Source organism: Pseudophryne corroboree, chromosome 7 (assembly GCF_028390025.1).
Source record: "Pseudophryne corroboree isolate aPseCor3 chromosome 7, aPseCor3.hap2, whole genome shotgun sequence".
In the NCBI taxonomy this organism is placed as follows: Eukaryota; Metazoa; Chordata; class Amphibia; order Anura; family Myobatrachidae; genus Pseudophryne; species Pseudophryne corroboree.
Window position 1 is genome coordinate 178,440,573 of NC_086450.1, and position 27,079 is coordinate 178,467,651.

General features: G+C 45.8%; 1 protein-coding gene across 3 annotated transcripts in view; it reads left to right on the forward strand.

The window, feature by feature from the left end:
- Nucleotides 1–27,079, forward strand: part of CHPF (chondroitin polymerizing factor) — a 63,932-nt gene that overhangs the window by 4,942 nt on the left and 31,911 nt on the right. The window contains exon 1 of one of the 3 annotated variants that reach the window (XM_063933806.1): nucleotides 880–2,229. The exons of the other annotated variants lie outside the window; for them this stretch is intronic. Within the exon in view, the coding sequence (XP_063789876.1) occupies nucleotides 1,937–2,229 (293 nt within the window). The 5' untranslated portion in view covers nucleotides 880–1,936. Of the gene's footprint in view, nucleotides 1–879; nucleotides 2,230–27,079 lie in introns of those variants that run through there. 3 annotated transcript variants of the gene reach the window in all.

Consider the following 27,079-nt stretch of genomic DNA (forward strand, 5'->3'; position numbering starts at 1 on the left):
AATAAGGACTTCTATGGGTGAAGGGTGACGGTGCTGGGAAAGGGGTGCAGAGTCATAGGCTGAACTAGCGGTGGTGCTAGGGGGCAGCAGCCAAAATCTTGCCTAGGGCATCATATTGGTTAGGGCCGGCTCTGGTTTGACTAACCATTAGCGAGTGCAACGTCTGGGCCCATTCATAAATATATACAGTAAATTAAGCTGCTGCATCAATGATGTGCCAGATTAATAACAGCAATGCACTGTAGAAAATACACCATAGTCCAGTATTCAGAATAAGGTAACATATGTACAATGTATAATTCAAGTGCACAGCCTGGAACCTGATCCTTGGAGCAGGAGGTGGGGGCCCCAGGCAGAGGGGCCCACCGGTGGTTTCTCCTGCCCCCTATGGGCCAGTCCAAGCCTGGGTCTATTTACTAAACCTTGGATGGAGATAAAGTAGACGGAGGTCAAGTACCAGCCAATCAGCTCCTAACTGTCATTTTTCAAACCCAGCCTGTGACATGTCAGTTAGGAGCCGATTGGCTTCTCATTTATCTCCGTCCACTTTATCGCCATCCAAGGCTTAGTAATTATTAGACCCTCTTAGTTTGCAGCTTGTACTGCAGGTGGTAACGCGTGAGAGTCTAAGTGAACACGACACAGCAAAACATAGCAGAGAGTCACACACATTGATCTCGTGTCTTATTATTATTCTGTGGCGATATCATGTAATCACTGTATTATTGCAAAGAATTTATGTTGGGACCACGCCCTCTTCACTCAGCCAATCATATGCCGGCTCCCAGGGACGCCACTCTTCCTGTCTCTGCGTTCTAAGCCTCGTAATAAGCTAGTAGGGGCGTGATTAGAGCGTGACGTAAGGCTGGAGGCAGTGACGTACCCGGGAAGGGGCGGGTCGGGAAGGTGACACGTCAGGCGGTTGCTGGGAGCTGGTATTAGAGGAGGAGGAAGAGGAGTGAATGGAACACGGGGACCGGTCTCTGGGACGTGCGGAGATAGCAGAGGGTGCTCCTGACCCACACTGTGCCTCCGTGGGAAGCTGCTGAGGGACGTACGGGAGAGAGAGAGAGGAGCCCTGACCCACATCCTTGCCTTCACCCGCTGCAGCCCAATCATCTCTACCCTCCTCTGCTACTACACCTCTGCTGTCCTCTGTTACTGCATCCTTATACTCCCCTGCTACTATATATATCCATACTACTTTCTGGTACTACATACTTATCCCACCTGCTACTGTACATCCCTAGTACTCTCTGCTACTATATATTCCTACTAATCTCTGCTACTACATACTCAACTGCTACTATACATCCCTACTACTCTCTGCTACTACATACTCAACTGCTACTATACATCCCTACTACTCTCTTCTACTACATACTTATCCTCCCCTGCTACTGTATCCTTATACTCATCTGCTACTATCCATCCTTACTACTCTCTGCTACTACATACTTATACTCATCTGCTACTACATCATTATCCTCAACCACTACATTGCTGATATGCTCTGCTGCTACTAGATCCTTATCCTGCACTACATCCTTGGTATCCCCTGCTGCTGCTACTATTGCTATATTCACCACTAAAACATCACTGTCACCATTCACATTTCTATTCTTTACTGCATCTTTATCTTTCTGCTATTAATAGGTCTCTTATCCTCCACCACTACATTCCTTCAATCCTCTGCTGCTGCATACCAAAGTACTTCTCTTCTGCTACTACTACAACATCCCTATCCTTTCTGCTACTACATCCCTGTCCTCTACATTCTGTTCTCTTCATTTACTTTCTCATACTTATCCTTTACTCGTCCTTGCTGGCTTCCCAGACTGGTGATGACCTGGGCGCAGTGACTGTGGAAGTGAAGCCTGCAGACTTGTGGGCCGGTGCCCTTGATGCTGGTTGGTGACTCCTGGTATAGGTGGAAATGAGACTGTCCATGGTCCTGTCCTTGCTGCGGCCTGTGGGCCCTGTGGTGGTTGGCATATCTTTGGGCTTCACGCTCAGCCTGCTCAGTGTAACCTGGGTGGAAGAGCCCTGTGGTAGTGGGCCAAGACTACCTGGGAGTGCTGGGGTGCTCACTGACTCCGGGCATGATTTAAGTGTTGCGAGGAAACCCAATTCGGTGGCTGCTGGGATCGACACCAATGAAAACTTTGAGCCCAAGATCATCCCCTACACCCCACCAGACCCCCAGAAAGTGCAGAAGAAACCAGTCCGGTAAGTATGACGTTTCAGCCATTATGTGACTGATCTGCCCTGGAGCATTTCTGCAATACTTTGAGGTGGAACAAGGGCATCATTAAATTCTTCCATGTCTGTGAGGCTTTATAACTTTCTATGTTGGGAAAGTAATAGTGTATGTAATAACACTAAAAGTGATTGCCTGGAGATGACTAAATCTATCTCATGTTATTAGTCTCTGAGAACAGACCTAACCATGTGTTGGGTCACAAGCCAGACCTTTTATCTTATTACAGTGTCCTCTCCAGGTTTATGGATGTCTGTGATCACTAATAATTACATTTAATCATGTCCTTGTATGTCTGTATGGAAAATAAGGGTTGTAAAATTAAGGCGTCTATATACTAAGCATTGGAGGGAGATAATGTGGACTGATATTAAGTACCAACCAACCAGCTCCTGTCATGTTTTTCAAACACAGTCTGTGATCTGGACGTTTGGAGCTGATTGGCTGGGACTTTATCTCCATCTACTTTTATCTCTCTCCAAAACTTAGTTTTCTGTGTAAGTGAATATGAAATACAGACCTACCTATGTTCACACAATAGATTATGGTCCCTTGCACTTTATTTCTCTTACTATATGCATATTCTAACTTTACCATTTATCATGGGAAATCTTTACTATAAATTGAACCAGATGTTTCCAGATGTGATGTAATTGGATTAGTGGAAAATATATACTATATCTTCCATACAAGTGGCAGAAACAGGTGTGCATACTGGGTTACAGCTAGCAAGTTTCATTTAAAAATAATTGTTATCTTATTAAAATGTTCCTGCTGAACGAGGCTGTATAAATCTCTAAGGCCAGCTTGTTCTGATATCATATTGTGATTTGCAGCCGCAGTTGTCTAGTCCTGCTTAAGAACAAATTAATTCTGCATATATATGTCTCTTTAGGGTTTTGGTAATTTATGACGGAATAGTGTCCCCTCAAGTGCATCAGACTTTTATCTGTGATATATTATTAGCAAGCAGTTTGAAATAATTTAAATGCAATCTAAATTCTTAGCTGGTATTAAGAGTAGCTTCTCATTTGTCTTGCAGCTGTAAATAAGGACGTCAGGATTATTGATCAGTATACTTTATGTTGTGGAGGAAGGAATGAAATTGTTTGCTTTAGTTTATATTTACAGCAACCCAGGGCTATTATTCAGATTCATTATAATTTCTATTTAAAACAAACTCACTCACGCTGACTAAATTTATGTGGGTAATTCGGACTGCATCGCGGCAGTGATCGCAGTCTGAATTACTATGCGCAGTACACACGCGGCGGGCGCATGTGCAGCGAGTGAGATGGCCTCTGCTTGATTGACAGGCAGAGGCGGTCACGGGGCGGAAGGGGGAGTGCCAACGATGTTAGAACGCCATTGGCAAGGGGCGGTCCGGACAACGGAGGCGTGTCTGGACCGTTGGGGAGGGGGGCCTGAGGCGGCTGCGTGACGTCACATGCAGCCGCTGCGACCCGGGACGTGGCGGTTAGCTCCCTGCCAGCGCGCAGGATCTGCGCTTGCAGGGAGATACTTGATACTCCTCGGGTACAAAAGCATCGCCGCCGTGCGATGCTTTTGTACATGTGTGTGGGGGGTAGGGCCTGACATGCAGGGCATACTAGCCCTGTGTTAGGCGGCCCCCTGCATGTCGGAGTAAATAATCGTAGATGTGCTACATTTAGCACATCTACGATTATTATTTATTAACAGTTTCTTATATAGCGCAGCAAATTCCATTGCGCTTTACAACTGGACACAATTCGAAGACAACACTGGGTAAAAACAGACAGTCATAGAGGTAGGAGGGCCCTGCTCGCAAGCTTACAATCTATGGGGAAATAGGCATTGATACACAAGAATAGATCAACTCTGAATTACCCCCTATGTTCCTAGCCGAAAATCTAACCTACATCCTCCTATATTATAAAAGGCTAAAGCCGGGTTCACACTAACCGATGTGTGCACCCAGCGATATTGGCTGCGGTGGCACTTGCTGATGCCGATGGGGAGAGCTGGGGCTGCAGCATGGCCCTCATTAACGAGGTCCTCTCTCTTCTGCACTTCTCAACATGTTGAGTGTACACACTAGACGAGATAGTAAAAGATATCGTTCCGAATGGCCCTCCTGAGCAATATCTCTTTTACGTTTTCGTCTAGTGTGTATGGGGCTTTAGGCTGCTCCTCACCTCTGTTATGTGCAATGGTGGCCTGTAGAGGGCGCCACATGGGCAAAATGACTTGCAGCTAAAAGTGAAACTGATACTGAAGGGAGATGTCCCCCACACACCAGAAAGACCATCTGGCCAACGCGCACAATAGAGATATATCGGACGATGTATCGTTTGTGAAAGTGCAAATCGTTTGCATTTAATTAACGATGATGATCCGATGCGCAGTTTGTATGCTGGACCCTCTGATCTTATGTGCTGCACATAAGATCAGGCAATCTGGGTAGCGGTGGTTTTCTGACCTAACCATATAATACTGTTGGAGCAGCTTGGAGAGCAGCGGGGGAAATCGTAAGGATGCCTAATCGTCCTAATGTATGGCCACCGTTTCAGTCTCCTAACCTGCTGCTGCTAATAGTAATAATAATGGGGCAGATGTATTAACCTGGAGATTGCATAAGGAAGTGATAAATCAGTGATATGTGCAAGGTGATAAAGGCACCAGCCAATCAGCTCCAATATGTAAATTAACGATCAGATCCTAACCGTTAATTTACATATTGGAGCTGATTGGCTGGTGCCTTTATCACCTTGCACATATCACTGGTTTATCACTTCTTTATGCCTTCTCCGGGTTAATACATCTGCCCCAATGATCTGTTTCACACTTGCTTCAAACGGGGAGAAGGGGGATCCAGTAGGAAGGGGTGAACGGGAGGAGGTGGGGCTGGGGCTGCAGATGATGCGGGCGAGGTGGAGGCACATAACCAGCTCAGAGCTGTGCGGGGACTGGTGAGCTTACACGTGCCAGTACTAGTTCCTGTGTGAGTAGCGACCCCCCCCCCCCCCCCCCCTCCTCCTTATAATCCGGCCCTGGTGTCTGTCATTTTGATGGACTTTTAACTAGTAGTGCATAATGCTTTCCCCAATTCAGAATATTGGGGCAGATGTATTAAGCCTGGAGAAGTGATAAAGCAGTGATAAGTGGAAGGTGATAACGCACCAGCCAATAACCTTCTAACTGTCAATTTACATATTAGAGCTGATTGGCTGGTGCGCTATCACCTTGCACTTATCACAGCTTTATCACTTCTCAATACATCTGCCCCATTGTATCCTCACTGTTGACTACTAATGTGCTTATTGTTGAAGTTCTAAACCAGTGGTTCCCAAACTGCGTGCCATACACCCTGGGGTAGGAACAAATCAAATTATTTTATGGTCGATGTGATAGGCAAAACCAGTGCTGGTGGCTGCCTATTGGCTGTGGATAAGCAGAAGTGCAGCCCTGTCCACTACCACATAACTGGACCTAAGGATGGCATGTATGTGCAATGTATTTTTTTTGTTTTCTGAATAATAACTTTGGGCCTAGGGGTGCTGTGAAAAATGGCAGTGGGCTTCAAGAAAGTTTAGGAACCACTGTCCTAAAAAATAGTTTCATTTGTGCCTGGATCAAACTCGGAAGATCCAAAGAAGAAAAAAAGAGACCATTCGACATTGTCATTGCTCTGTCCTCAAAATAACACTTTTAATAAATAAACTCTTAATAAGTAATCTTTTATTTTAGTTAGGAACGATAAGAGCTGGTAAGTATGTGCAGTTTGAACTGTAATTCAGTACACTTTTTTGCAAGTATTTGTTTTCACTAATCATTATGTAAATGTTGATGTCATATTTGCTGTACATTCTACTTGGGAAGGGTCCTACAACATTGACACTTGAGTTAAGGGGAGTCCCACAATTGTGACTTGCAGATGCTTAGGATGGGTGGGTCCTACAAACTGTAGCACACTGACTCTTGGGTCCCTCAAAGGTGGCATGCTTGGTTTGGAAGGGTGGCATGCTGATGCTTGGTGTGGGGGTCACACAGTGGTGGCACATTGTTGCCGTACTGTGGTACACTGATGCTTATGTGCCATACCCTTGTGACCTAACGGCTCTAAAACCAGCTGTTGTCAGTGCTTCTGTTAAACTTCTACACACAGCAGTGTCAGTGTCTCTTCCTGTGCCAAAATGAATTAATATTACACATTTCAAAAAACCCATGAACAAGTTATTGATTTTAGGTCCCCATACATCAGCAACCACAAAAAAAAAAAAACAATTTGCAGATTCTAAGATTTTATTGACTTGCAGATCATTTCCAGCAAATACAGATCTGCCAATCTTGAAACACTTATCAGTTAAGTAGAAACAGTCTGCAAATCTGCTGATTGTTACCATACACTAGCAATCTACAGCTCCAATTGATCTGTGAAATCCACCATGTTGGACAACCTGATTTAACAATCCCAATCGATTTTTTTTTTTTGTCTGAATGTGTGATCGGTGAACCACATACATTGTGCAAATCTGTAATCCTCTGCAAAATGCCATAATTGATTGCTGATGTATGGTGGTCTTTAGCCTGAAAAATAATTACCTACTAATTACTTTCACGACATAGGGGAGTATAAAATTACCCATGGTCATTTATCTATTCGATTAGCCCCAATAAGCCGGCGCAAGATGCAATTTATTGGGTATTTTGTCTTACCTGTCTCAGGCAGGCGAAACAATCCCCAAAAGTGGCTCTGTATTCATGTGAAAGCGGGCTGCGGCCGAACACACAGGTTTCACTGAACCGTGTGTTTTCATGGGAACTATATTTTCTCTAACGTCCTTGAGGATGCTGGGACTCCGTAAGGACCATGGGTAATAGACGGGCTCCGCAGGAGATAGGGCACTTTAAGAAAGCTTTGGACTCTGGGTGTGCACTGGCTCCTCCCTCTATGCCCTCCTCCAGACCTCAGTTTTACACTGTGCCCAGAGCAAGATGGGCGCACTGCAGAGAGCTCTCCAGAGTTCTCTGCCTAGAAGCATTTTTGTTTGGATTTTTTTTTCTTCTACCTTTTACTACTTTTTCACAGGGAGCACTGCTGGTAACAGGCTCCCTGCATCGAGGGACTGAGGAGAGAGGAGCAGACCTTATTGTCAAAGATAGGCTCTGCTTCCTCGGCTACTGGACACCATTAGCTCCAGAGGGGGTGAACGCAGGTTCTTACTGGGCGTCCACCCCCGGAGCCGCACCGCCGTTCTCCTCACAGAGCTAGAAGTACAGAAGACAGAAGTCGTCAGGCGGCAGAAGCCTTCAGCTTTACTGAGGTAACGCACAGCACTGCAGCTGTGCGTCATTGCTCTCATACACCTCACATACTCCGGTCACTGTAAGGGTGCAGGGCGGAGGGGGGGGCGCCCTGGGCAGCAATATAAACCTCTGCATGGCAAAAAGACTATATACATGTACAGATGGGCTCTGTACATGTATATAAAAGAGCCCCTGCCATATTTTACTAAGTTTGAGCGAGACAGAAGCCCGCCGCCGAGGGGGTGGGGCTTCTCCCTCAGCACTCACCTGCGCCATTTTCTCTCCACAGCACTGCTGAGAGGAAGCTCCCCGGACTCTCCCCTGCTTACACACGGTGAAAGGGTGCTTAAAAGAGAGGGGGGTGGGGCACATAATTGGCGGTTTACATATATACAGTGCTGCTGGGGCAAAACATTTTGTGTTGGTCTCCAGGGTTATTGCGCTGGGGTGTGTGCTGGCATACGCTCTCTCTGTCTCTCCAAAGGGCCTTGACAGGGATACTGTCTTCAGGAAAGGGGTTCCCTGTGTGTGTGTGTGAAGTGTGTCGGTACGCGTGTGTCGACATGTTTGACGAGGAAGGCTCGCTTAATGTGGAGGGGGAGTGCTTGAATGTCAGGTCGCCGCCTGCAACGCCGACACCGGAATGGGTGGATATGCTGAATGTCTTGAATGCAAATGTAAATCTATTGCATAAAAGATTAGACAAGGCAGAAGCTAGGGATCAGTCAGGTAGCCAGTCCATGCCTGTCCCTGGGGCGCCAGGTCCTTCGGGGTCTCAGAAGCGCACCATATCCCAGATCGATGACACAGACACAGATACTGACTCTAGTGTCGACTATGAAGATGCAAAATTACAGCCGAAGGTGGCTAAGGGTATACGGTACATGATGATTGCCATTAAAGAGGTTTTGCATATTACTGAGGAACCCCATGTCCCTGACACGAGGGTACACATGTATAAAGGGAAAAAGCCTAAAGTCACTTTTCCATCCTCATTTGAATTAAGTGACGTGTGCGAAAAGGCTTGGGACTCTCCGGATAGGAGACCACAAGTTCCCAAAAGGATTCTCATGGCGTATCCTTTTCCACAAACTGATAGGATACGCTGGGAATCTTCGCCAAAAATTGACAAGGCGCTGACATGTTTGTCCAAAAAGGTGGCACTGCCTTCTCAGGATACGGCTTCCCTCAAGGAACCTGCTGATCGCAGGCAGGAAATTACCTTAAAGCACATTTACTATCATTCCGGTACTATTGCTCGACCGGCTATGGCGTCGGCCTGGGTTTGTAGTGCGGTTGTGGCATGGGCAGATTCCTTATCTACGGAAATTGACACCTTAGATAGGGACGCCATTCAAATGACCATAGAGCATATCAGAGATGCTGCCTTGTATATGAGGGATGCTCAGAGAGACATTTGTTTATTAAGCTCCAGAATAAATGCTATGTCTATTTCTGCTAGGCGGCTCTTGTGGACCCGACAGTGGACGGGAGATGCCGATTCAAAGCGGCATATGGAGTCCTTGCCTTACAAAGGGGTGGAGTTGTTTGGAGACGGCCTCTCGGATCTTGTCTGTACGGCTACGGCTGGTAAGTCAAATTTCTTACCTTATGTCCCCCCGCAGCATACAAAAAAGGCACCTCATTATCAAATGCAGTCCTTTCGTTCCAATAAAAACAAGAAGGTACGTGGATTATCCTTTGTTGCCAGAGGAAAAGGCAGGGGAAAAAAGCTGCACACAGCTAGTTCCCAAGAGCAGAAGTCCTCCCCTGCGTCTGCAAAGTCCACCGCATGACGCTGGGGCTTTCCGAGGGGAGGCAGATCTGGTGGGGGCTCGTCTTCGGTTTTTCAGCCACGTCTGGGTTCACTCGCAGGTGGATCCCTGGGCATTAGAGATTGTTTCTCAGGGATACAGGCTGGAATTTGAAGACTTGCCTCCTCGCCGATTTTTCAAATCGGCTCTGCCGGCATCCCCGTCAGAGAGGGAGCTAGTGTTGGCAGCAATCCAAAAATTGTATGTTCAACAGGTGATTGTCACAGTTCCTCATCTCTAGCAAGGAGAGGGATATTACTCAACCCTGTTTGTGGTCCCGAAACCGGACGGTTCGGTCAGACCCATTTTAAACCTGAAACCTCTGAACCTGTACTTGAAGAGGTTCAAGTACAAAATGGAATCACTCAGGGCGGTCATCGCCAGCCTGGAGGGGGGGGATTGGATGGTGTCCCTGGACATAAAGGATGCTTACCTTCATGTTCCGATATTCCCCCCCGCATCAGGTGTTCCTGAGATTTGCAGTGCAGGACTGTCACTACCAATTTCAGACGTTGCCGTTTGGGCTTTCCACGGCCCCGAGAATTTTCACCAAGGTAATGGCGGAAATGATGGTGCTCCTGCGCAGGCAGGGGGTCACAATTATCCCATACTTGGACGATCTCCTCATAAAGGCGAGATTTCGGGTGAGGTTGCTGGACAGCGTGTCTCTGTCCATGAAGGCGTTGCAGATACACGGCTGGATTCTCAATATACCGAAGTCCCAGCTAGTCCCTACAACGCGTCTGACCTTTTTGGGGCTGATTCTAGACACAGACCAGAAAAAGGTTTTTCTTCCGATCGAAAAGGTTCAGGAACTCGTAGCCATGGTCAGGAACCTATTAAAACAAAAAAAGGTTTCAGTGCATCATTGCACGCGGGTCCTGGGGAAGATGGTGGCTTCCTACGAGGCCATCCCTTTCGGCAGGTTCCATGCGAGGACTTTTCAATGGGACCTCTTGGACAAGTGGTCCGGGTCCCATTTACAAATGCATCAAAGGATCACCCTGTCTCCCAGGACCAGGGTATCTCTCCTGTGGTGGCTGAACAGTGCTCACCTACTAGAAGGTCGCAGGTTCGGCATTCAGGACTGGGTCCTGGTGACCACGGACGCAAGCCTCCGTGGCTGGGGAGCAGTGACACTGGTAAGAAATTTCCAAGGTCTCTGGTCAAGCCTGGAGTCTTGTCTCCACATCAACGTCCTGGAGCTGAGGGCCATATACAACGCCCTGCGTCAAGCGGAGGAATTGCTTCGGAGAAAACCGGTTCTGATTCAGTCAGACAATGTCACGGCAGTGGCTCATATAAACCACCAAGGCGGAACAAGGAGCAGAATGGCCATGGCAGAAGCGACCAGGATTCTACGCTGGGTGGAAGGCCATGTAAGCGCGCTGTCAGCGGTGTTCATCCCGGGGGTGGACAACTGGGAGGCGGACTTCCTCAGCAGGCACGACCTGCATCCGGGAGAGTGGGGACTTCATCAAGAAGTCTTCGCACAGATCACGGATCGTTGGGGACTGCCTCAAATCGACATGATGGCATCCCGTCTCAACAAAAAGCTAAAGCGGTATTGCGCCAGGTCAAGGGACCCTCAGGCGGTAGCGGTAGATGCTCTGGTGACACCTTGGGTGTTCAGATCGGTCTATGTGTTTCCTCCTCTTCCTCTCATACCCAAGGTGTTGAGAATAATACGAAGAAGCAGGGTCAGAACAATACTCATTGTTCCGGATTGGCCACGGAGGACTTCGTATCCGGAGCTGCAAGAGTTACTCGCAGGGGATCCGTGGCCTCTTCCTCTAAGGCAGGACCTGCTGCGGCAGGGGCCCTGTCTGTTCTAAGACTTACCGCGGCTGCGTTTGACGGCATGGCGGTTGAACGCCGGATCCTAGCGGAAAAAGGGATTCCGGAGGAAGTCATTCCTACCCTGATCAAGGCTAGGAAAGACGTGACGTTAAAACATTATCACCGTATATGGCGGAAATATATTTCTTGGTGTGAGGCCAGAGCTGCTCCTACGGAAGAGTTCCATTTGGGCCGTCTACTTCACTTCCTTCAAACAGGAGTGACTTTGGGCCTAAAATTAGGGTCCATAAAGGTCCAGATTTCGGCCTTATCCATTTTCTTTCAAAGAGAATTGGCCTCTATTCCTGAAGTACAGACCTTTGTGAAGGGAGTGCTGCATATTCAGCCTCCCTTTGTGCCTTCGGTGGCGCCTTGGGATCTTAACGTGGTGTTACGTTTCCTCAAGTCACCTTGGTTTGAACCACTCAAAACTGTGGAGTTGAAATACCTCACGTGGAAAGTGGTCATGGTGTTGGCGTTAGCTTCGGCAAGACGTGTTTCCGAATTGGCGGCTTTATCACATAAAAGCCCATACTTGGTTTTTCACGTGGATAGGGCAGAGTTGAGGACTCGTCCTCACTTTCTGCCAAAAGTGGTCTCATCTTTTCATGTGAACCAACCTATTGTCGTGCCTATGGCTACACGGGACTTGGAGGATTCCGAGTCGCTGGATGTAGTCCGGGCTTTGAAGATTTATGTGACCAGAACGGTTAGAATCAGGAAGACTGAAGCTTTGTTCGTTCTGTATGCGGCCAACAAGGTTGGCGCTCCTGCTTCAAAGCAGACTATTGCTCGCTGGATCTGTAACACGATTCAGCAGGCGCATTCTACGGCAGGATTGCCATTATCGAAATCGGTTAAGGCCCACTCCACTAGGAAATTGGGCTCTTCTTGGGCGGCTGCCCGAGGGGTCTCTGCATTACAGTTGTGCCGAGCAGCTACTTGGTCGGGGACAAACACCTTTGCAAAGTTCTATAAGTTTGATACCCTGGCTGAGGAGGACCTCCTGTTTGCTCAACCGGTGCTGCAGAGTCATCCGCACTCTCCCGCCCGTTTGGGAGCTTTGGTATAATCCCCATGGTCCTTACGGAGTCCCAGCATCCTCAAGGACGTTAGAGAAAATAAGATTTTACTTACCGGTAAATCTATTTCTCGTAGTCCGTAGAGGATGCTGGGCGCCCGTCCCATGTGCGGACTTCTTCTGCAAGACTTGTATATAGTTATTGCTTACATAAGGGTTATGTTATAGTTTTTCGGTGGAACCGTGGCTATGTTGTTGTTCATACTGTTAACTGGGTAAGTTTATCACAAGTTATACGGTGTGATTGGTGTGGCTGGTATGGATCTCGCCCTTAGATTTACAAAAATCCTTCCTCGTACTGTCCATCTCCTCTGGGCACAATTTCCCTAACTGAGGTCTGGAGGAGGGGCATAGAGGGAGGAGCCAGTGCACACCCAGAGTCCAAAGCTTTCTTAAAGTGCCCTATCTCCTGCGGAGCCCGTCTATTCCCCATGGTCCTTACGGAGTCCCAGCATCCTCTACGGACAACGAGAAATAGATTTACCGGTAAGTAAAATCTTATTACAGGCAATCAGAATTGGATAGATTGTAATATGTATGTGAAACATCTGAACATTGTCACCGTACCTAACTGGATACCCTCCGTAGTCCAATAAGCCCCTGAAATAGATAAGTGTCATAAGTTGTTTGCATAACAGTTGTATTTAGCAGAGGATGCTGGTCTGTGTGAGTCTCTCTGCTCACTGTGTGCCGTGTGCAGCAGTATTATGTACTGTCCGTTGTATCCTTCCTATAGAGTTGTCACTCTCTCTCCCTTTTCTGTGCCTCTGACGTATTTATTTGTCCTGCCGGCAGTGCACACTTCAGGAAGCCATTTGGGAATGAAACATTTCCTTGTAATGTGCTCTCGGGGGTCCTCTTGCGATAACTCTTTAACTGCGGGCATATGCCCTTAAGATTTCTAGGAGCAGGAAATTAACCCACCGTTGAGTAAAGCATAACCTTGGTACTTGTTAAGGAACGCTAGTATTTGATTATTTAATCACTATTAATCAGAATAGGGCTACTATTATGTGTACAGCAAAATATAACCGAAAAGACTTAAAGGGCTGACAAGCTTGGAGAACACAAGGCGCAGATATGATAGAGACATTCAACATTTTTAAGAAATTTGAAGATTTCTAGAATAAGGTGACCCAATTTTAAATTGTTTGAAGATTAAAGTACCGTAAACACTGGTACCAACTGGCAGTTACATTGGTTTACACTAGGAAAGGGGAGTGACAATAGAATTGATTACCACTGGGTGAAGTGTAGAGTTCCAAACACCTTTTTAAAAGTTGTGGCAACAAACACATCAAGTGCACTTTCATTTCGCATGCACTTAACACACACACGCCAATGGGTATAGCCCTAGTGGAAGAACTGGTTTACCGTAAAGTCATTACAGACTGGCATATAGACATGACTGTTGCTGTTATGTTTTGGATAGAAAATAGGAAAGAAAAGGGTAAACTAGAAGGACCTGTACATTTCAAAGATTTTTGCCAAATTCTATGTTTCCTATTACGAGGGGCCGTATTCCAGGAGTGATGTCCGCAATGGAAAATGAAGATGTTTCTCATTAGTTTTAATTGCCTCCTGTTTGTAATTTCCTCCATGTACAGTAGGGGCCAGTCATTCATTCATTCATTCATTCATTCATTCATTCATTCATTCATTCATTCATCCATCTCTGAGCAGGAGGTCCATTCACATATACTGTTGTATTATATTGCCTAAGAGCACAGACCCTTTACCTTTTTTATGCAGCTGCTGTGATGAGCTGTAGCTTTTTAGCTATTTGGTATAGTCCCTTATTGTATATATGGGGAGAGGTGGAATCAGTGCATTGGACCAGGACTGACCAACCTGTGGCTCTCCAGCTGTTGCAAAACTACAAGTCACAGCATGCCCTGCCCTAGTTATGCTATATAGAGAATGGGAATACTGTCAGGGTATCCTGGGATGTGTAGTTTCACAATGGCTAAAGAGCCACAGGTTGGCCAGGTGACACATTTAAGGCTTTGTATTAGCTTCACCATGAAGTGGTACTGTAATTTCCAAATGGTTGCTGTAGCTTTTATTCTCTATGGCAACTAGACGCCTATCTGTCTGTGCTGGCTTTCTTCAAAGTTACCTAGTTTCATTATTTTGAACGTTCAGTACATGTAAATCTTACTGTGCGTCCTTGGAGAACTGACTCATTAGGTTTCTCAATCCTCTGCTCTGGACACACAAAAGCTTTATGTAGGGGGCAATAAACTAATCCACTGTTGCCTTATAAGTGAGAACATATGTACAAAGTTATTGCATGGATGGATCCTGCTATCGTGTTTTCCTTATTGAGACAATATGGGATGTCTTTAATAACGTAGAGCTGTGTGCTTTAGACCATGACCATCTATTTAGACTGTAGTCGTTTAGAAATGTATTTGGTTGCTGTGGATTAAATAAATAATATTTAATTATACAACAGAGTCTACCTTCCGTGCATGTTTTCTTCATGCAGGCATAGGACATTTATCTGTCTGCTCTTCGGCCAGAAAATCTCCCAAGTCCCAAGTTTTTAGGCTGGACAGCCAATGGCACAGTGGTTAACTTAGCTGTCCCCCGTGCTTGGCCAATCCTCTGTTCTTACTGGGACAGAATAGAGCTCCAGCTACCCATCACACTCTACGTAGGCTTAGATGCCAACCATGGCACTCTAAATCAACAAGACACCTACAAAAACTGTCACGTGAAGTAGAACGTCAGTGGCAGAAATCTCAGAATCCAAGTGACTTTCTCACATATAAGACTACCTACCACTCCTATCGTCAGGCCCTGGACACTGCCAAACAGACATATTTCCAATCTCTCATCATGCCACCAACCCCAAGCGACTTTTTAATACATTTAAATCACTTCTTTACCCTCTCCCACTAGCTACTATCAGTGCATAAGAACTTGCTTCCTACTTCAAGGATAGGATTGATAAAATCCGAGATGAAATGGTATGCTCTAACTCAGCCAGTGACCTGCTCAATTCCCTACCTGAACCCTCTGGCACTTCATCTTCACTTGTGGGATCAAATGAAGAGAAAGTATCAAACACTCTTTTCATCCTCCTACTCCACTACCTCTCTTCTTGATCCTATACCCTCACAGGTCAGTAAAAACCTTGTCTCCTGTGCTTATCCCAACCTTAACTAAAATCTGTAATCTCTCTCTACTGGTATCTTTCCCTCTCTGTTTTAAACATGCAGTTATTACTCCCATTCTAAAAAAACACAACTCTGACCCAAACACACTAACTACCGTCCCATTTCTCACCTACCAGGTCCCTCCAAGCTACTTGAGAGACTTGCCTACACTTGCCTTGCACACTTTCTTAACTCCCACAACTTATTGGACCCACTTCAGTCAGGCTTTCGTGCCCAACACTCCACAGAGACGGAACTGACCAAAGTAGTGAACAATCTAGTCACTGCTAGATCAAAAGGCCATTACACACTACTTATTCTTCTAGATCTCTCTGCTGCTTTTGACACTGTTGACCACTCTCTTCTCATACAAACACTACAATCCCTAGGTCTTCAGGACACTGCCCTTACTTGGTTCTCAACCTACCTATCTAATCGTTCTTTCAGTGTTCACTTCTCTGATTCTACCTCTTATCAGTTGGAGTATCGCAAGGCTCAGTCTTTGGTCCTCTGCTGTTCTCGGTCTATACCTCCTCTCTTGGTAAACTAATCAGCTCCTTCAGATTTCCTATCCTCCCCAGATTTAACACAATCTGTATTGGCTCGTGTCACTGGATGCCTGTCTGCCATTTCATCTTGGATGTCATCTTGCCACCTCAAACTCAACATTTCCAAAATCGAATTATTTTCCCACCAGCCAAGAGTAGTTACCGACCTGATATCTCCATAACTGTTGACAATGCAACTATCCACCCTACCCCACAAGCTCGATGCCTAGTTGTCAGCCTTAACTCTGAACTGTCCTTTGTTCCACACGTTCAATCTGTCTCTAAATCATGTTACATGCACCTTAAAAACATATCCAAAATACGCCCTTATCTTACACAAGACACTGCAAAAACTCTAATCCATGCACTCCTCATCTCCCGCTTTGATTATTGTAATAGTGTCCTTACTGGTCTTCCCAAACATAGGCTCTCACCACTACAATCCATTTTAAATGCAGCTGCTAGGCTAATCTTCCTTGCTAGACGTTCTTCGTCTGCTGATCCGCTCTGTCAGTCGTCCCATTGGTTACAGGTATTCTACCGTGTTAAATATAAAATACTTTTACTTACATACAAGGCTATTAACCAAACTGCACCATCATACAACTCCTCACTCATCTCAAAATATATCCCTACCAGACCTTTCCTCTCTGCACAAGATCTGCGTCTCTCATCCACATGTATTACCTGTTCCCACTGAAAACTACAGGACTTTACCCAGGCTTCACCCACGCTGTGGAATGCCCTCCCATGCTCAATATGACTCTCCTCTAGTCTCCAAACCTTTAAACGTTCCCTGAAAACTCATCTCTTCAGACAAGCCTACCAAATTCCAGCCCCACCCACATAACCTTCAGTGCTTCCCTATCCAATTACATCCTCTCTGTACAGTCCACATAACCTCACATTTTGTCTTCCAACATTGCTGGGTGATCATATCATAGAACCCATTAAGAACCTAGCAATCTGGCGTACCATTATGTAACAGGTAGTAGTGTTCACTCTAGGATTTGGGTAGGGCGCCGTACTGTGAGGGACACAAGCGTGTGCGCGCAATGAAAAAGGGGCGTGGACACGCAAAATAGGGGGCGTGGTCATTTCACGTAATAAAAGTGGGCGGTTCAGCCCACATACCGTAAAACGGGGTGTGGGCGGCCGGCGGCGTCACTGTTGGGCGTCCATTCAAGCTCTCACAGCATGAATGGATGCCGCGCGCATGAACACGGCATTTTTACACGCTGGGAGGGCAGGAAGCGGGCGGCTGTACTAGCAGGGCGCCGCAGAAAGGGCAGGGCGGATTTTGCCCTTAAAAAATCGGGCAGGGTGTGGCGCCCTGCTAAAACAGCCTAGCGTGAACACTAGGTAGCATCTATCCTTGTGTATCAATGCCTATTTCCCTATAGATTGTAAACTTGCAAGCAGGGCCTTCCTACCTCTGTCTGCCTGACTGCCTTTGCTCTGATTGTAAAGCGCAACGGACTATGCTGCACTATATAAGAAACGGCTAATAAATAATAATAATAGAGGCTATGACCTCTGTAGTTTGCATGTTCTCCTCATGTTTTCTACCACATGGTGGTAGGTGAATGTTAGTGTGTACACACAGTATACATTTCAGAATGTTAGCACCACTGGGACAAGGGTCTGATTAAACATTCTCTGTACAAGACTGCATAATAACCTGTCTCATACCCGCATATTCTTTATTAAGAGAGCCTGTTTACATTGTGTATATATAGGGTTTGTGTTTCTCTTCTCTTCTGTAATCAGCAAATTATATGTGTAATACAAGGTATCGTGCCGCAGTTTTCCCTTTCATTTGAGTGAGAGGTTTTCCGAATGGCTCTTGGAACATAGCATTTAAGGACCGTGTTAGGTAATAATTAGGTTCTGAAGTGCTTGTGTTCCCACTGAGCAGGCCTTTTCCTTATAAAGGATGGCTCCCTTTTTGCTGAGTACCAGAGGCTGCACTTAGCAGGTCCTCTAATAAGTACTTCTCAGTCTGGTGAACATTCTGTCTGTATAACCCGAATATCAAACAGCAGACCAGGGAAAGAGCCCTGACGGCTATTAAGCTCATTGTATCTGATGGACTGCCGCAGCGTAATTTTTATTTCTTTCACCTAAAGGATTAACCTGGCAGTGCCCCGATCTCCAAAATAACAGCCTCATGTTGTTAAAGAGTACATGTCCTGCCAACCAGTCTGTCCGGATAACTGAGGCATGCTGAGAAGTCACGCAGACCTCAAATGACTGTTCTTTCTGTGTATAGCTACCAAGGCTCAGGGCCGGGTACAGACGCTGGATAGAATAGTCATAGTCTGAGGAAACCTTTATGTGAGCTCAAACTTTTTCCAAATAAGACTGCGTAAGAGACTTCTATTTATATTCTCCATTATTGATTTGCAACAAAATCTCTCGAACCGTTCTGTTTTGCGATGATGTTATGATACAGCTACTGACTTTCTGAACAGTGAGATCCTGAGATGTTACAGAAAAGTAATGCATATTTTAGGCACATATTATTTCCATACTTTATGATTTTACCAGTAAAGTCTAGCATACTAGTAGAACATGTTATTGTACAAAACATAGGCTATTCTGTGTTCCAAAAATGTTAAGCACGGTGTTAAAATTTTAGACTAAAATATTAGGAGCTGCACCATTAGTTAGTTTCTTATTTTGATTATTGCTTGTTATGCACTTTTCATGTGAATAGATGTGAAAAGCACATTAAGGGGCCGAAGCAGAGGTGGTTCTGGTCTTTCTCTGTATTATTCTACTCTTGTGCTAGAAGTATATATTTTATCAGAAATGGACATGTACAAGTCAGTGGAATTTGATAGTTGTACAGTCAGAGCATGCTAGATGTGGTGGTATAATATACTGCAGAATGCCAGCCAACTACAGTACAGTATGTTTTGTCTTCTTGTTTTGCTGGACCTCCTATTTTGTTTACCTCCCAGATTATGGCATCCAACACAGGAATTTTGAACCATCCTGTTCACTGTACAACAGCCGTTCTTGATGAAACTAGGCAGCAGAGCACAGTTAAGCAGCTTGTTTGGAAGCACACCTCTCAGCATGACCAGCTAACCAGAAGGAAGACTTTATGGGACAATTGTAGTAGTCCTGGGGATATGTTAAACATTCCTTCTAGTTGTGCCTAGTCGTGAGCCTATTAACTAACGGTTGGTTCTATATCGGAGGGGCTGAAGGGACCTTGTGACGTATTGAGGGGAGGAGCTACGTCACCAGGGGGAGGAGCTACGGGCGAACAGGGTACCCGAAAAGTACCCTCGCGGGCTCGCTTCGCTCGCCACGCTTCGGGCACGGTGGCTCGCTCCGCTTCGCTCACCACCTAATTACTAAAGGTAATGGTTGGTGGCGTGGATAGTAGAGGAACTATCCCGCTGGCCTAGCTCCTCCCCCTTGCATCGTAACTCCTCCCCCTTACGGAAAAGGTCCCTTAGCCCACTTGATTCTAGCATCTACCATTAACTAACACCAGCTGTCTTTTTGTGATCCCCCCCCCCCCCCCCCCCCCCCTCCTGGTCCCTGCAAAATGCTTCACCTAGCTATAATCTGCTGACTAAATTGATAAGTGGCATGCCTATATTCTGTGTGACTGTGGCTGTATCTGCTTATGATACTCTACGTTCATTGGTGTTTTATTGGGAAATAGTGAAGCTATTTTTGTCAAAAAGACACCTGACGTTACCAGAGTTGCATAGGACCTGCCGGCTAACTCACGCCAGGCATCTCGTGGTGCATGATGTATTGAGGTTAGATATGAGGACACGCCTGCATGTACTGTAATGATATTGTTCTCCCCTCTCTTTTGCCATATACCACAAATCGCTCTCTGCTTATAATTTTACCAGGAAACTAAAGACCATTATCTTCGTGGATTTTATAGGGCACCAAATTGCTCTGCAGCACGATGCAGTGTGGAAAACGGAGACATACAGGGCAGTAGTCGGTTGTTTTGCGCGCCCAATTGCCTGTCTATAAAGTGGCACAATTTAATTTAAAAAATTTTTTCGTGCTGATCGTGCCCATAAAGGTTGGGTTTAGCTGTGTAAAGCAGCCAAACCTGACTAAAGTGATAGGTGTGATCGCAAAAAGTGCCGTTTGGTCGTCTAAACTGGTCACTTTTCATGCATTTCAGTTCACCACCTCCAAGGGGTGCGAGCTGAAATGCAGACGCCGGCAGCCATCATGCCTGAACGGAGCTACAATTGAATAGCTCTGTTTTGGCGCCATCTGGTGGCTGCCAGCGTGTTAAATTTGAATTCTGTCCATACTCTGTCCTCAGAACCTCACACAGTGCAAGTTTTGCAGGTAACCCGGCAAGTGCACAGATGTATTAATTACTCACTGACACATTTTAAGGTCCACAGGTGGAGCTAATTATTTCACTTGTGATTCTGTGTGGAGACCTGCAAAACATGCACTGTGTGTGGTCCTGAAGACCGAGTTTGAGACCTGTGATCTAGACCACAGGTTCTCAAACTCTGTCCTCAGGACCCCACACTGTGCTCTTAAAATATCAGTGAGTAATTAATACACCTGTGCACTTTCTGGGTTAGCTGCAAAACATGCACTGTGTGGGGTCCTGAGGACCGAGTTTGAGAACCACTGATCTAGACAAAATGCAGACATGTATTGAGCTGTGATTTTTAAAAATCACTAATATGCTGAGTTTTTGAAAGCCATTCTAAAACGGCAATATGTCTTAAAAGCAAAATATGCCAGGTTTTGCTCTTAATAACATTACTATTTCAAAAATGACTGACAATATTGCTGAAAATCTGTTTTGAAATTCTGCAGGTCTATACGGTTATTTCATAAAAGCAAAGGGTACAGCATAAGTCAGAAACGGTTTTTATTTATAGTATTCCAGCAGTTGCCATCCTATCCATTGGCTATTTGGCGTAATAAGATATCTTCTGGGACCAGAAGTGTTTTGGATATCTGAGTTTTCAGTATTTTGTATATATACCTTGCACACGTAGCGGAAGGTCATTTTATACAAGACTTTTAATAATTGTGTACATTGAGCCATCAGAAAACAAAGGCTTCACTATCGCAACCGTTCTCAAAAAATTCTGTATTCTGGAGACTCAGCCTGTACTTGTATGGCGGTGTTGTATAGGCTCTCTGACATGCAAGGAGGAGGCTGGAGGGGTGGTATTCAGTATACTGGCTATTGGGATCTCGGCGCACAGTTTACCAGTGCCGGAATCCCGACAACCAGCATACCGACACCTTTTCTCCCTCTTGGGGGTCCACGACCCCCCTGGAGGAGCGTGGCTTGCATAGCGCGCCACCGTGCCCGCAAGGGGCTCATTTGCGCTCGCCCCGCTGTCGGCAAGCCGGCGGTCGGGATCCCGGCGCCAGTATGCTGGCCGCCGGGGACCCGGCAGCCGGCAACTCATACTACACCCGGGTGGAGTGTTACATTGTTTGCAGCATCAAAAAACAATAATAATAATAAAAAAAATAACATATATATATATATATATATATATATATATATATATATATATATATATATATATATATATATATATATATATATATACATACATATATACATACACTGCTCAAAAAAATAAAGGGAACACTAAAATAACACATCCTAGATCTGAACGAATTAAATATTCTTATTAAATACTTTGTTCTTTACATAGTTAAATGTACTGACAACAAAATCACACAAATTATCAATGGAAATCAAATTTATTAACCCATGGAGGTCTGGATTTGGCTGATCCAACTTTGATGTAATGTCCTTAAAACAAGTCAAAATGAGGCTCAGTAGTGTGTGTGGCCTCCACGTGCCTGTATGACCTCCCTACAACGCCTGGGCATGCTCCTGATGAGGTGGCGGATGGTCTCCTGAGGGATCTCCTCCCAGACCTGGACTAAAGCATCCGCCAACTCCTGGACAGTCTGTGGTGCAACGTGGCGTTGGTGGATGGAGCGAGACATGACGTCCCAGATGTGCTCAATTGGATACAGGTCTGGGGAACGGGCAGGCCAGTCCATAGCATCAATGCCTTCGTCTTGCAGGAACTGCTGACACACTCCAGCCACATGAGGTCTAGCATTGTCTTGCATTAGGAGGAACCCAGGGCCAACCGCACCCACATATGGTCTCACAAGGGGTCTGAGGATCTAATCTCTGTACCTAATGGCAGTCGGGCTACCTCTGGCGAGCACATGGAGGGCTGTACGGCCTCCCAAAGAAATGCCACCCCACACCATTACTGACCCACTGCCACACCGGTCATGCTGGAGGATGTTGCAGGCAACAGAACGTTCTCCTTGGCGTCTCCAGACTCTCTCACGTCTGTCACATGTGCTCAGTGAGAACCTGCTTTCATATGTGAAGAGCACAGGGCGCCAGTGGCGAATTTGCCAATCTTGGTGAACGTCCTGCACGGTGTTGAGCTGTAAGCACAACCCCCACCTGTGGATGTTGGGCCCTCATACCACCCTCATGGAGTCTGTTTCTGATCGTTTGAGTAGACATATGCACATTTGTGGCTTGCTGGAGGTCATTTTGCAGGGCCCTGGCAGTGTTCCTCCTTGCACAAAGGCGGAGGTAGCGGTCCTGCTGCTGGGTTGTTGCCCTGCTACGGCCTCCTCCACGTCTCCTGATGTACTGGTCTGTCTCCTGGTAGCGCCTCCATGGACACTACGCTGACAGACACAGCAGACCTTCTTGCCACAGCTCGCATTGATGTGCCATCCTGGATGAGCTGCACTACCTGAGCCACTTGTGTGGGTTGTAGACTCCGTCTCATGCTACCACTAGAGTGAAAGCACCGCCAGCTTTCAAAAGTGACCAAAACATCAGCCAGAAAGCATAGGAGCTGAGAAGTGGTCTGTGGTCACCACCTGCAGAACAACTCCTTTATTGGGGGTGTCTTGCTAATTGCCCATAATTTCCACTTGTTGTCTATTACATTTGCACAACAGCATGTGAAATTGATTGTCAGTCAGTGTTGCTTTCTAAGTGGACAGTTTGATTTCACAGAAGTGTGATTGACTTGGAGTTACATTGTGTTTAAGTGTTCCCTTTATTTTTTTTGAGTAGTGTATAATAGCAAAGGGCTTCCGCAACTGCCCCTAGTATCCTGTAAGCACCTGCATTGTATATCAGTGCTCGTCACAGTAACTGGCTGGGCAGGCGATCTGTTACACATTTACAGCAATAAAGTCTTTTAATTTCCAGCTTTTCTTATTTCTTTTCTTTCCATCTCTAACTTGGCTACAGTATATTTGACAGTTTGAATATAGCACACCGTTTTGGTGCTGGCAGGACCAGTGACACTTCCTTATCAGAAGCATCAACTGACGTGCTGTTATAATCTAAGCTGTTCCTCTCACAGAACCACAAATATTTTGTCGGATATGACCTTTTGTAGATAGCCCTGAGCTGTATTTTGGCTGAAAATAACTTTCTCTGAGACTCTGCCATGCAGTGAATGAGATATTACCATCCAGGAAGGCAGATGACACCAGGATTGGGTGGATTTATATAAACCTCTCTGAGTATCCATACTCATTTAATATTTAGTTTGCCCTATTTATTAGTAATCCTTCAGCGATTCCACAAACCTATTTAAGCAGTGTTTCAGGATCATTATGCTGATTAGTATGTCTTATTTGTACTTTTATTTTGTAGATACCCTTATAGTTTATTGACACAAGTTGTTTCACTTCCTACCTACGTGTTATGTATACATTTAGAATGTTATATTCTGGGGCAAGGTTTCTCCACACTCTTCTAGGACAGCAGATAATGATCTAGTGTGCTACTCGGTGTCTGTGTTCTGATTAACTTGTTTTCTAACCTTTTGGTTTGTTCTCTGTGTGTGGATTATTCTTTATTTTTTAACGTGTTTTTGTAGAGCTGTAGGTGGCAGATGGGTTCATCTTGGCATTAGATAAGGGGGGTACAAACGGAGAGATCAGTGCTTAAATTCTAAGCACTCGGAATAGATTGCTTAGAAGTTAAGCACTGATCTCTCCGTGTGTACCCCCCACAGCCGTGCATCGCAATCGCCGGTGCTAGATTGGCCTGCATGCAGGATCAATCTAGCACAGTACTCATTTCACCCGCTGGGTACAATGTGCAGCCCCCCCCCCCCCCCTCCCTCATCCGTCCATCTTGCTCAGCACACATCGCGCTGTGCTGAGCAGTCACTGATGGATAGCTCAGCACACATCTCTGGGGAAATCTCCCTGTCAGTACTGGCCTTACCACCCTGGGCTAGAAATGAGAAACACTTTGAATTGCCAATTGAAAGTATTGGCTGAATTTTTACATGATTTTCTGGCCAACGTTGGCCTTAAATGTTCCCAATCATACCCTAGCCTGCATAGTAAAGCTCCTTGCGTATGTAAATACATAAAATGTATATCTGTAACATTTCACTTGGTTTTCTAGTCGGGAGTCAGGTAGAGCCCAGAAGTGTAGACTCCTGAAGGGTTCTGATGAATCTGAAAGGAGTGGTACTTACTTGGTGTCCCAAGCAGTGACTTTGTCAGTCATACCCCTTTCACACGAGTTATTGGCACATGAGCGCGCATAACCCGTGTTCCTGTGCGGTGTGAAAGGTTCCAGGGGCAATATACCGGGTTGAGAGACCCGGTATTTCAACCCTGCTAGCGAGCAGGGTGGAACTCATGTTCAACTCTGCTCGCTGTGCGGTGTGAACTTGAGCCGGCTCAGTGCGACCCGTTTCCCGTTCAGTGTATGGACAGGCGGCGCTTGGAGATCACCAACCCGGCATATTGCTGTGTTCAGTCTGCGGTGTGAAAGGGGGTATTGAGATGGGTCGCACACTGGGAGCTCCCGTGTCAGGCTCCCAGGTGCGACCAGCCTCACACTGTATGAAAGGGGAATCGGTTATTCTGTACTGTGAACCCAGGGTCTAGCTCCACATCTTCTGAAGCCAAATACTGCTTGGAGTCTTAGGGCAGATTTACCACTTTCACTTTTCGCTGCAATCTCATTTTCGCACATTTTTCAACTGAACAGATGAATTGTGGGAATTCGCATACCCATGAATAGTCCATTTATTTATTTTTAAATGAGTCTTGGTCTCAACACAGTGTGGCTAGGACGCACGAGGAGTCTGTACTGATGAATTTGATATTACACTTGTATATTGTGAGTGTGTGTGTGTGACGGAGTCTGTATACGGAGCAGAACAGAACTTGTATTGGACAAAAGCTGCTAAATTGTAGCACTTCGTATACAGATTCAGAGACTCCGTCAAACTCTGATATAAAAGTGTCATATATCAAATTAATCGGCATAGTCCGCTGGTGCGTCCTAGCGGCATCACATTGTGACTGAGACATTTTACAGCAAAAAGATGTGCGACGCTAGCAATTCTTGTGGGACCTGGCACCATGAGAGAGGCTGTTTGGTGTGACTGCAACAATGATGTACGAGGACACATCTGTAGCTGGGGTCATATATGTGAAGTGTAGGAATATATAACCCAAGAAGACCTTACCAGATGGAATGTTTAATGGCTCACTGGTTTTTGCCACTTTGTGGCAAACTTAGGTTTAAAAAAAAAAAAAAAAGAGATCCTGGAGTTAAATTCTGAACCTGTTAATGTACATTTTGGCAGGATACATTATTGACTATGTATATTATGGTCTTAGTTAGCTGTGTCTATATATAACTGTGTGAGGTTAAAGTTTATTCAAGGTGCTGGCCTCGGCCACAAACAGGTGATTGTTCTGCTGGGGGGGGGGCAGGGGGGATATGTCTCAGTATCTGTTCACTCCTGTCTCTGCATATTCTAATCCTCTCTGGAGTACGTGCAGGAGGCAGCCAAGCCTCCAACAGAAAGACTTTATATGTACAGCTAGAACAAGACAAAACACAGATGTCACAAGTGTGATAAAGGAATCCATTGTAACCAAACGGGATCTGTATTATAATCAGTGCTGGACCCACAGTGTTTTACAGATGCAGATTAAAGTCACAGGGGGCCATAGGCAAGATGCAGCCTAGGGCTCTTTCCTCCCCACTGGAAACAAACACATATTAGTGTTAACTTTTTACAGTTCCTCTTCTGGACATCTGGCACTGACTCGGTATTTAGATCCACATAGGTTTAAAAGCAATAGGGTAATCATAGCAATGCTTGTCATGCACTAGGTTAACCCCCCCCCCCCATTCTATGCTATCTGGGGCCAGAGCCTGCCTCTTAGGCATAGGCAAACTAGGCAAACGCCTAGGGCATTTGGTATGTTTAGGGGCACCAGCAGCTCCTGGTGATTAAAATGATATGCGACATGCATATATTCTGTGTGTGACTGCGGCTGTATCTGCATACGTATGCAACGTTGCGTGTATTCCTGGAAAGCACTGTAATGTAACATTTCATATGCAGTCGCACACAGAATATAGGCATGCTGCATATCATTTTAATCAGCAGAAGCTGCTTGTGCATCCTAGCCATATAGTAATGCAAATAATATGCATTTTCATAAACAAAAGGTGCCCAACGTTAGTAGAGCTGCCAGCTGACTCATGCCAGGCATCTCCTGCAGAACTAGCGGTGGTGCTAGGGGGCACCAGCCAAAATCTTGCCTAGGGCATCATATTGGTTAGGGCCGGCTCTGTCTGGGGCCCTAGTTTGCAGAACAGGTCATTTAGATCGGATTGTCTCCATATCCTGATATTTCTGAAGTTTCTGTAAATCTGTTACTCCTTGTGCCTTGTTTGTAGAACTGCCTTGTGTGCACCCTGCTGTTTAGAATGCAGCATATCCTGAATGACACGTATACCTCTATCTTTGGCCATTCCTGAGACAGGTAAAAGGCGTACTAATAATTGTAGACCTATACATGTTGACCCTAGCTAATCATATGCTTCTTGCAGAGAGAGTTAAGGGGGGTACTCACGGAGCGATTGCTGCTTAAAATCTAAGCAATCTGACTAGATTGCTTAGATTTTAAGCATGATCTTTCAGTGTGTACCCCCCACAGAGATAGCTGCGCATCGCTATCGCTGGTGCGAGATTGAGCAGGCCAATCTAGCA